The 11,938-nt window shown below is 45.7% G+C and overlaps 1 protein-coding gene across 2 annotated transcripts in view; it reads left to right on the forward strand.

The window, feature by feature from the left end:
- Positions 1 to 11,102, forward strand: part of Ccdc190 (coiled-coil domain containing 190) — a 12,748-nt gene extending 1,646 nt beyond the window's left edge. The window contains exons 2-5 of one of the 2 annotated variants that reach the window (XM_031342409.1): positions 5,083 to 5,181; positions 6,133 to 6,375; positions 9,680 to 9,803; positions 10,091 to 11,102. In XM_031342409.1, the coding sequence (XP_031198269.1) occupies positions 6,189 to 6,375; positions 9,680 to 9,803; positions 10,091 to 10,622 (843 nt within the window). In that variant the 5' untranslated portion in view covers positions 5,083 to 5,181; positions 6,133 to 6,188 and the 3' untranslated portion in view covers positions 10,623 to 11,102. The remainder of the gene's footprint in view (positions 1 to 5,082; positions 5,182 to 6,132; positions 6,376 to 9,679; positions 9,804 to 10,090) is intronic. The other variant, XM_031342418.1, reaches the window with a different exon arrangement.
- The last annotated feature ends 836 nt before the right edge of the window (positions 11,103 to 11,938 follow it).

Below are 11,938 nucleotides of genomic sequence, written 5' to 3' on the forward strand. Positions count from 1 at the left end.
GCCCCAGTGTAGGGGAATGCCAGGGCCAATAAGTGGGAGAGGGTGGGGTGGCAGGCATGGGGAGGCAATAGGGGATTGTTTTTGTTGTTTTTGTTTGTTTGTTTATTTTTGGAGGGGAAACTAGGAATGGAGAAATTTACGTGTAAATAAAGAAAATATCTAATAAAAATAAATAAATCTAAAAAAAAAAAAATACAGTTCATGGGGGAACACATGGCAGATGCTCGGACCGTGAACTTGCTGCCTAAGCAGACTAAAGCAGCTAGCCTTTGGTGGCTTTTCATAATGACGCCCAAGTCTCTGGGATACTGAGGCTTGAACCAAGGATCTTGCATACACCAGGGAAACAATCACTAAGCTACAACCCTTTAACTATATATTTTGGGTGTTTTCATTTCATTTGTTTATTATTTATTAACATTTGTGTGTGTGAGCACACAGATGACACAGTCTGTGTGTGCAAGTCAGAGGACAACTTGTAGAATTTGGTTTTCTCCTTCCACCATGTGAGTCTCAGGGATTGAGCCTGTGTCTTCAGGCTTGATGGTAAGTACCTTTACCTACTGAACCATCTCACACCCCACCCACCATCACCCCCCAGGTATATTTTAAAACTCAAGTTTATTGATGTATAATCTACATCCAATAGACTACATCCATTTTAAAGAGGTTGATAAACAAGTGCATCCATGTAGACACAACGATAAGGATAACAGAACATTTCCGGTGCCTACCCCAAACTCTCGCTCTTTAAAGTGAACTCACATGCCCCATCTCAACCCCAAACAGCTAGGGATCTACTTTAACCACTTTAAGCTTACAGTTGTTGACACTTTCCTGTTTGATATCACAAAGCCCGGAGTCGTTTGTATGGGAATTTTTCTTTTAGTATAATGCCTCAGAGATTAATAACATGGATTACATTGCTGCATGTATCAGTATTGTTGCTTTCACTGAGAGGTAATTTTGATATATAAATGTAGTTGTTATTGTTATTATCATTGTTGTTACTATTTTTCATGTGCAAGCATTTAGACATTTCACTCTTGCATCAACAGGGCAGGGTCAGACAAAGTTCTGCAGATGTGCAGCTTTCTAGATCTCTCTCTTTCATGAGTGTGAGAGTGCTTCTGTGTATGTGTTTTTATATGTGTCTGTTTGGGTGTGTCTGTGTATGTCCGTTTGTGTGTGTGTATGTGTATGTTCGTGTATGTCTATGTGTCTGTGTGTCTGTGTGTCTGGATGTGTCTGAGTGTCTGTGTGTATCCATGTATGTCTATGTGTATCTATGTGTGTGTATCTGTGCGTCTATATGTTTGTGTGTCTGGATGTGTCTGTGTGTGTCTATGTCTATGTGTGTGTATTTGTGTGTGTCTACATCTATGTGTCTGTATGTGTCTGTGTGTGTCCATGGGTATCTATGTGTGTGTGCATCTGTGTGTCTATGTCTATGTGTGTCTGTATGTGTCTTGTGTGTCCATGTGTATCTATGTGTGTCTATCTGTGTGTCTATATGTGTCTGTGTGTGTCTATGTGTGTGTCTGTGTGTATCCATGTCCCTGTGTGTCTGAGTATCTGTGTCCATGTGTGTTTGTGTATGTGTGTCTGAATCTGTGTGTCTGTGTACATGCATTTAGTTCTGCACAGGTGTTCTGTCATTGCCTGCCACCCCCACAGCCCACTGAACCCCCATTCTCCATCCAGCTCGGAGTGAGCTGGGCTCTGTTGATCTTGCTTTCCTCATGTTATTTCCTATCTCGCAGGACTCACACTTACACCAACTATTTCCAATGTGTACAAAACAGCTCTTTTGTACATTTAGTTGATTTTCTGGTTACCAGAAGCAGCTGCCTCTCTTGTACAAAGTGAACCTCCCTGAATCCTTTTTGCAATTATGTGGTTTTTCTTTCTGTAATCAACTTTATTAAGATAAAATTTATATACATTAAGATCCAGAGTTTAGGCACACAGATCACCGGCTTTGACAAATGGATGCAAACGTAATCAACACCCTTCTCTCCCCAGAACCTCCCTCTTCCGTTTATATAATCAGTCTTCATCTTCACCTCTCTGTCCTAGAAGCCACTGAGCTAGCTGATTTAATTGGCTAGAGATTAATTGTGCCTGTTGTGATATTTCAAATATTTCACCTCTCCACCCCAGAAGCCACCAAGCCGAGCTCAGTTGCTATGGATTAATCATGCCTGTTATACTTTTCCAGATATTGGGAGCTAGTTTCTCTTTTCTATCTAGTTCCTTTCACCAGCGGGGTGTCTGTGGGATTCATTCATTGCGTTCATATATCGCATTTCCTTTATTACTAAGCAGTATCCTGTTAGGCGAATGAACCACAATCCATATCTCAATTCACTTACTCACTGGCCAGTCAGTTTGTTTCCAGTTGAGGACTGCTAGCTATGTAAGGCTGCCATGAGCATACCCATGCAGGTCTTCCATGAGTCTCTTTTCTTTCTTCTCCCTTGAGATGTGGCCAGAGCCTGTATGTTGCTGTCCGTAAGAAGTCCAGCCCCGCTTTAAAGATCCCATCTCATCTGCAGGTCTGTCCTTCCCTTCCTGCATTCTAGGGATGTGAGGAAGAGGGCGGAGACTGATGGCCTGTCACCCTTCTCCCTTTGGTGGGGTAGAGTGGAATGTGCGCATGCGTGTGTGCATGTGTAAGTGGGGGCTATACATGTTCACATACGCGTGTGTAGTAGCCTTCCTCAGCAACTTTTCCCCTTATTCTTTGGACAGACTCTCATACAACCTAGACTACTACATTAATTCAGTGAGGCTAGCTGGCCAGTGAGCTCTGGGGAATCTGTCCGGTCCTTCCTCTTCCTGTGGTAGAGTGGGCTTAGAGCCATACACCACCATGCCCAGCCTTTTCCCATGGCACTGCAGGTCCCAACTCATGTTCTCATGTTTGCTTGGCCAACACACGACTGAGCCATCTCCCCAGCCCCAAGATGCTCTCTTTGATGCCTCTGCTCCCTTGTCTTCCTGATCCTGCCCAGTCTAATAAATAGAAGAATCAAAATACAGATGCAAGGCCTGTTTCCCGCATCACTGCCACATTTGGCGTGCTGGGGCTTCCCAACTCTTTCTCTGCCCCGGTTCTGTTCTGTGTGCTCCTGGTCACCTCTGCTTTAAGATGTGTGGTTTTCCGGAAGAAGTTCACCCTCAGCCGAATCCCACCCAGGCCCTGCTCGTGCTTCCGTGTCGTCTCCTCCACGGAAGCATCGCTTCCCCGACAGATCCCGACAAGCCGTGGGTACGCCACGGTTTCCACTCCCACGCATGGAGTCAGTGCCTCCCAGGCACTCTCAGGAGGACCAGAGGACCCCGGCACATGCCACACTAAGGGCCCTTCGTGTGCTTAGCTCTGCAAGCTTCTCCCCACCGGCACTTTCCCAAGACAACACACCAATTGTACAAGAAGTGCCACAATGTCGTCAGCTCCGGGGGCAACAAAGCTCTGTTGCTATGCAATTCAGCAGGTCTCCAGATGGGAAATGAAGTGCCGGTTTTCTTTATGTGGCACCTCATTTTCTTCCTTTCTTTCTTTTTTAATTTTTCCTTTATTTTATTTTATTTATTTGATTATTTATTTACATTTCTAGTGTTATCCCCTTTTCCTGATCCCCCCAGGAACCCCCATCCCATCCCCCTTCCTCCTGCTTCTATGAGAGTGTGCCCCCCATCCACCTACCCACTCTCACCTCCCTGCCCTGGCATTCCCCTACATTGGGCATCAAGCTTTCACGGGACCAAGGGCCTCTTCTCCCATTGATGCTGGACAAGGTCATCCTCTGCTACATATACGGCTGGAGCCATAGGTCCCTCCAAGTGCACTCTCTTGGTTGGTGGTTTAGACCCTGGGAGCTCTGGTTGGTTGATGTTGTCATTCTTCCTTTGGGGTTGCAAACCCCTTCAGCTCCTTTAGCCCTTTCTCTAACTCCTCCATTGGGGACCAGCTTGATGGTTGGCTGCAAGCATCCACCTCTGTATATGTCAAGCTCTGGCAGAGCTTCTCAGGAGACAACTATATCAGGCTCCTGTCAGCAAGCACTTCTTGGCATCCACACTAGTGTCTGCGTTTGGCACCCCACTTTCTGTAGTTGTCTTGGAGCCTGCGCCCTATTTGTTTAAATCCTGGAGACGAAGAACTTGTGCATGGGAGAAGCTCTGGGAAGGCATCATTTCCTACTTAGAGAACAATGGCCCGCCCTCCCTCTCTCATCTCCCCAGTAATCTCTTTAGAATAGTTTGTTTGACAGGCAGTGATTGTGGGTAGTAGAGGCTTGCTTAGTTGCCCTTTCATAAACTCGTGGGGATTACTGGGCCCCAGTGTTGCCAGCTGCCTTTAGACTGTGGGATATTCCTGCCTCTCACTTTCAGAAGGATCCGCAAGGAAACACCAAGAGTCCCATCTAGTTTCTTCTTCTCCAACCAATGGCTCAACTCTATTCCCTGCTGCAGCTATCCAAGCATGAAGACAAAAAGTAGATTCAGATAAAATATATCACTTCATCTCGTGCTATGTCCAATCCTTTGAAAATCTAAATAAACTTTGATGATGCACCGAACGAGGCTTTCAGACTGGAAACATTCAGCGTGGAGTGCAATAACGTAGAATAAGCAAAGTCAATGCCCTGCTGGGCAAGACGTGCTCAGTCATGAATGGGAGGACAGGGTGCTTGCTTATGGTTTCCAAGAAGCCAGAAAGGGGGGTGGGAGATGGGGTGAGGGGGGAGGAAGAAGAGAAGCAGGGGGAGGTGGGAAAGAAGACTGGTTACAAACAGTACTCTTTGCTTTCATTCTTGGCTCCCATGGACACGGCCGAGGAGCACCGCAGGCCTCTCTGGGGAGGGCTGGAAGTTGGCAAGCTTCCTTTATTCTCATAACAGGTTAGAGATGTGGCCTCTTCGAGAAGGACTGGGACCCATCGCCCGAGGAGGTGGCATTCCTAGCCATGGGGGACGGAGAGGGAAAGGACAGAGCTTTCAAGTGTAACCAACCTTCTCCTGGCACCTTCCCCCAGCCCCTCGTCCAAAAGCCTCCCGCCTCCTCTTTTCACAGGCTCACACATTGAATGAAGAAAACAAGTTCAGCAAAGCGGACTTAGCCTGCCGCAGTCAAAGAAACAAAGATTTTCATGGTGAGAAGCTGGGTTTGCAGGTAAGGGCTACCCACCTTGTTCTTGGGTGAAGCTTTAATCTGTACTTTAGAATCTAAATCAAGCTGACTTGAATTAGGCACTTAAATTAGAGCTGCCTTGTGTCTGGCCTCATCCGCACCCGACCCCCTTTTCTGACATTTCAATTTTTTTTTTTACTTATTTATTTTACGTTCCACTCACTGACCCCCTCCCACAATCCTTCCTCTCTTTCCCCCTTCTCCTCTGAGTGAGTAACCCCCTCCCCGCACCCCCTCTCCCCCAACCTTCCAACCCTGGCACTTCAAGTCTCTGTGAAGCTGGGTGCTTCCTCTCCTACTGAGGCCAGACAAGGCAGCCCAGCTAGAAGAACATATCCCACATACAGGCAACAGCTCTCGGGAGAGTCTCCACTCTAGGTGTTTGGGACCCACATAAAGGCCAAGCTGCACATCTGTTACTAATGTGTGGAGTCCTGGTCCAGCCCATGTTTGTTTTGGTTGGTGGGTCAGTCTCTGAGAGTCCTGAGGGTCCAGGTTAGTTAATTCTGTTCATCTTCCCGTGGAATTCTTATCACCTTAGTGGCTGTAATCCTTCCTCCTATTCTTCCATAAGAGTCCCCAAGCTCCATCCACTGTTTGGCTATGGATGTATAGCCCTTCTGTAATGCTAATCTTTTCCTGAATTATCACCACCAATGCCTAAGAGAGAGCAACCCACCGACTGTTATGCTGCACGCATTCTGTGTCATAGTCCTGAGGTGAGTATTGGCAAGGAACAGTGGTCTCAAACTTAACATATGAAAGATGTGTCCCTTCCTGAGAGTGTTCTTGGGTGAGATTAAGAAGGTAGAAGCGTGGGTTTGCATATGGTGACGCCGTCTGACTAGGCAGTTTAAGATTTAATAAAATTAGATTTCAAACTAGCTGGTGACCAATGACCAGAAGCCACCATGCTGGTCTCTGCTCTTTCAGGTTATCTGTGTTTCCCAGAAGATGCTTGGCTTTGCTCTCTCCAACACCTGAGGAAGATGGACAGAAACATGGTGAGGAAACCTCTGTATAAGCAGTTAGACTTGGAGAGAAAGAGTGCCAGGCAAGCTGAAGCCAGACTCAGCCTCAGACTGCAAAGGCTGGAGGTTATCTCCCTCTATCACATGAAATCGCTCGCCAGGGAGCAGAAACAGCTTCAGAAAGAACTGCAGCGCCTGCAGCAAGGTGAGAACCTCTGTTGAGGGACAATGGGCCCCCACTTCCGGTCCGGTCCTAAGGAGCGATTTCCTGGGGGAGGTGGGGGAGGGCAGCAGCAGCCCTGGCCTTAGGGTGGGACGCTTATTTACACTGTCAGGTAGCTGGGTGTGTATAAGATCGATATAAAGAGAAATAACCTGTGCTTTTATAAATCTCATTAAAATAATATTCTCCCAACCAAAGAGTACACATGGGGGGACTCATGGCTCCAGTAGCATGTGTATACCAGAGGATGGCCAAGTCGGTCATCAATGGGAGGAGAGGTCCTTGGCCCTGTGAAGGTTCTATGCCCCAGTGTAGGGGAATGCCAGGGCCAGGAAGTGGGAGAGGGTGGGATGGTGAACAGGGGGAGTGGGGAAGGAACAGGGGATTGTTTTAGTTTTTTGGTTTTTTTTTTTATTATTTTTTTTCTTACTTTATTTTATTTTTATTTTTTCTTTTGGAGGGGAACCTGGGAAAGGAGATACTGTAAATAAAGAAAACATCTAATAAAAAAGAAAAAGAAAAAAATATTCTCAATGCTAAAACAGAGTTGTCTCTACAGTAAGGAGGGAGCACGGGAAGCCTCCTGTTCTGTTAAAAGGTTCAAGCATTGTGTGAGCAGAACCTAGGAGCAGAAGAGACAGGTGCTGCAGGAAAGGGAAGCTGCCAACCAGTGCGCAGAAGAGACAGGTGCTGCAGGAAAGGGAAGCTGCCAAGCAATGCGTAGCAGGGTACGGGCTGACCATGCTTGGCAGAAAAGAAGGGTGTGTGCAAAGGGATAAAAAGAGTAAGGTTTGCCACAAACGGTTCCGTATCGCTGAAGTGCTCATGCAATCAGGCAGTGGCTCCAGCCAGTGCTTCACAAGAGCAGATCCCACCCTACAGGGACTGGATGCAGGGGATTCCGTGTTCACCGTTCAGAGACGTGGCTCTGACTATGGGGATTATGAAAAAAAAAAATGAAGCTTAGGACACAGTCAGAGTAGACCTGATAGAATTCCAAAGGCAGGGCTTGGTGTAAAAGGCTTGAACTAGAACATTGGCAGGAGAAGAAAATGGGAAGAGAGGTCTTTCAAGTCACTGGAAAGTAGAATTGTCAGGGTTCCACAATGTGATATGCCCAAGCATAAAGGAGACCAGAGCAAAGAGCCCAGCTCAAGGGAGTCCATCAAACGTACCGGCTAAATGGGATAGCTAGGCAGACACAATACCATGCTGTATGATAAAGACAGCCAAGAAAGACGACGCTGCAGAGAAAAGGTATATCCCTTTCTTTTTTTTTTTATTAGATATTTTCTTTATTTACATGTAAATTTCTCCTTTCCCAGTTTCCCCTCCAAAAAAACAAAGAAAAACAAAAACAACAACAACAAACCCCTGTTGCCTCCCCCCTCCCCATGCCTGCTACCCCACCCTCTCCCATTTATTGGCCCTGGCATTCCCCTACACTGGGGCACAGAACCTTCACAGAGCCGAGGTCCTCTCCTCCTATTGATGATCAAATTTGCAGTCCTCTACTATACACATGCTGCCAGAACAATCAGACCCCTCCATGAGCAGTCTTTGGTTGGTGGTTGAGACCCTGGGAGCTCTGAGGGTACTAGTTAGTTCATATTGTTGTTCGTCCTAAGGGGCTGCAAACCCCTCAGCTCCATAGGTCCTTTCTCTAACTCCTTCATTGAGGACGATATATCCCTTTCTTATTTGCTCGGCTGTCTCAACTGTAGAAGAATGGGCTGCCTGTAGAACTAGTAGATGCTTCTTTATTTTTAATTTAAAAAAAAAACTATAGTTTATTGAAAATAGGTAAAAACATAGAAAATATCTCCATATGGCCCCCAAGGAGACAACAAAGCAAAGGACTCAAAGAAGTGATGCCCAAGAGTTTTATGTGACATTTATGCCCCCTTGTATGGTTCTGAGCCCTTCTGCCTGCTGTCCAATACATGCTAAGCACAATTGGCTGCTTCTCCGGAGAGGAGCGTCCTGGTTTTTGTTGGAGGTTGTGGTTTGATATGTGTTCGGTTGATATTCCTATCTGGGATTTCCGGTTTGGGTTTAGTAGAGAGGCAGTTGGCCTAGTACTCAGGTTTGACTCCCGGGTCTTGGGCATGCTTTAGCAAGCAACCTACCACTAAACAAACACCCCCAGCCGTAACCACTGTAAGTTTAAGTGATTCTCATTAAAACACAAACCAATGCAAGATCTCCCATTCCGATGATTCAGTTTTAAATGCCTTGAAAAGTAATATGGTCAGTGTGTTCTCTTCTGCCTCTACTACAGGGGCCCGGAGCATCACCTGAAAAAAAAAAATGCAAAGTTCACTGAATCCTGGCCTCTGGCAGTTGCAAACTCTTGCCACGGGTAGAAGGCAGGAGCACAACTGTAGTAAACAGACAAAATGTTCACGCCCGGTTATTTTCTTTTTTAAACATTTGTGCCTGCCAAGTAAAACATTAGAACAAGGCCCACCAGGCCCGAGGCAGTTGCAACATCTGATCTTGGTGTCTAATCCTCTCTGACATGTTCTAGGCAAACAGTCGGACCTGTGGAACCTCGCTGTTTCCATCCACCGTGTCAGAGTATTGCAACATGGGAAGGGAACCCGGCATCCTCATGTACCAGCTCTCTGAAAGCCCAGACTCCAGTGTCCTCTCCTACTATCCTCATTTTCTAGGGCTGCACAGCAAAGTCCCCAAACCACACATCTCAACCCATATACCTTCATGGTGTCACCTTCTGAAGCAAAGATGTCACAATGGGCATGTGAGCGGGGTTGGTTTCCTTGAGTGGGAGGTAGGAGCAAACTTTCTATTTGATGTCTAGACGACAGGTCCCTTCCCCCTGCCCAATCTGCGTGTCTGCTCAGATGGCTGTTGCCATAGGGACCCCATCCCAGTGGTCAGGACCCACCATCATGTCTTCATATTCATTTGGACATCTCTACAAAAAAGCCTACCTGCAAGTAACGTCATAACTGCAAACACTGAGGACTAGGACCCCAACAAATGAAATTTTACATAATTCAGTCCACATTAGCTTAGTTTAAACTTTATTTTATTTACCTGTGCGTATGTCTGTGTGGATTATCTGAGTGAGTGTCTGAACACGTGTGTGAAAATACTGACAGAGACCAAAAGAGGGCATCAGATCCCTTGGAGGTGGAGTTAAAGATGTTTGTGAGTCCTGGATGTGGACATGGAATCCACACTCTTGGCCCTCATGAATGATTATCGAGCGCTCTTAACAGATGAGCCATCCTTCTATTTTTTGTTAATTATTTCTTAGCAGATATCATCAAGAAAAGGTTCTTTCCTTCTGTGGGGCACGAAAAGCAGAAGAGATCGAAAGATGTTGTCACCTTCTCACGACAGACAGGACAGAGGCAAGAAGTCCCAGAGTCTAAAATTAGGTAAGAATATGATTAGGTGCTTGGGCATGACGCTGAATCCCACTTCCCAACCAATCTCTCTAAAAGATCTCCCCACTACACACACACACATTCTTGCTGCTCCTTTCAAGGCAGATACACTCCTGCCCCTCGCCCTCCGCCCCTTCTCATCCACTTTATCACCTCAACTGAAACCATATTGAAGGGAACCACAGTCAAATATAATAACCAGAAAGATCTACGGAGGACCCTCTTAATTTTTCAAAGACATTTATTTCTTCCTTTTCATTTCTTCCCCATCTCTCCAGAGTACCAAAAACCAATACTACCCAAGAAGTTAAAACTAAGATTCGGGTGCCCTTTTTACATGACCCTGCCCTCAAAGATGTCCCGAGAAGCCAAGAGCACCTTCTATCTCAAGGTGAGAGAACGAGCTACTACAAGGAAAGGAACTCACAAGCCAGGGAGGGAGAGCCCACAAATCCACTGAAGGGCATGGACTCCAGCCAGGATTTCCCTGTCCCGTGTCACGACCAAGAGGTATCCACCAACAAGACAGAAGGCGGCCTCGTGTCCAGCCCAGATGGTGAGAGAGGATCAGCATCTGCTTACGTCCCCAGATCCAAAAATGCCAATCAAAAGCCAGGTGGAGATGCTGATGTACAAAATCCCCTCAGAACCATGGGCCATACAAGAAGCTTCAAAGATGACCGCACAAAGCCAACCTTCCTAGAGCTGTTCGAAAAGGCCAAAAATGCCCACTATCTCCGCCACAGGGTGCCCCCCGAGTCTGAGAGGTTACTTAGCATCCGGGAGATATTTGGACACAGAGACTACTGACTACTCACTACTCAGAGCAGCGGAAAAACCGTGACAACGGGGCCAAGTCCCTTCCTCTCTGGTTGTGTAATGTCACCTGGCCAGAAGATATTCTGTAGTCACCATGGAAATGGGACCCTTCAAATAGCTGCCATAGCAATGCACAGAAATAAACAGAAATGCATGACAAACTTTCTTTTGCAACCCCAGGGCTCCCTGCCCTTTTATTTGGTCTTTCTCTTAAGAAACGAGGCTACTATGAAGAAGAAGGAGAGGGGAAAATGTTATGAAAATATTTAAAGTTGCGAACCTAGTCTCATTTTGAAGAAGAAAGTCTTTGTTTGTCCCAAGGTCTGTCCTGTATAGGAGATGCTTACAGCGCCACCTGCTGGCCAAACAGCATAGCTATTTGCATAGTTTTCCTTTCTTTTGGAGTTTGCATGGGAACCCAACTGAAATGTATAATGACATGGTCTCCAAATAAAACCTGGTCTTGCCGCAGCTCTGTTCTCTTTTTGAAGCGTCTCCTCTCTTCTCCCTTTTGTTTCTCTTTCTTTCCCTCTCTCTATCCCCCCTCCCTTCCTCTCCCCTTTGCTTCCCTCTTTTCCTTACTTCCTTTCCAAATCGTTCCGTTGGGTTTCTTTTTCTCTGTTTCCACCTTAATACCAAGTGTTTTTGAATCACAATGGAAGAAACTAATCTGTGTCCTTTCCTATTCTCCCTAGTCAAAATATCTTCCGACCCCCAGCACGCTTTCAAATCTGTACCAGATTCATCAATAACGAACTGTCTCACAGGAAAATAAGGGTAATTTCCATTTTAAAATCATGGTTTTAAGCTAGTGTGATGCTACATGTTTATATCCCCAGTATCCCAGTATTTGGGAAGCTGAAGCAGGAGGATTAATGGAGAGCAGTGACCTAGTGAAACCCTGTCAAGTAGGTCAGCATAAGCTGGGTCCCACTGTAAATGAATTGAGTAAACCTTGTCCCCTAGCCAGATGGCCGGAATTTCACACTTAAAAAAGCCGCAGCTCGCGGCTAATCCATTTAAATCCTATTCCTCGCCTAATAACACACCAAATAAAAATTTCACTTTTATCATTTAATTATGATTTATATTGACTTCATTAGAAAAACTAGCTTTTACTTTTAAGTCCAGGATCGAATAGCAACTGTTAAATTCAAGTTTTTGACCCTATAGCAAACTTGGATACCAAAAGAATAAATTCAAGACTTAAATATTTGTTTTGTAGCTACTTATTTACTTTGAATTAGTTTTTTTTTTTATTTTGCTTTTTTTTTCTTTTTGGCTTTTTGCTTTTGCTTTGTTGTTGT

Source organism: Mastomys coucha, unplaced genomic scaffold (genome assembly GCF_008632895.1).
Source record: "Mastomys coucha isolate ucsf_1 unplaced genomic scaffold, UCSF_Mcou_1 pScaffold1, whole genome shotgun sequence".
Taxonomy (NCBI): domain Eukaryota; kingdom Metazoa; phylum Chordata; class Mammalia; order Rodentia; family Muridae; genus Mastomys; species Mastomys coucha.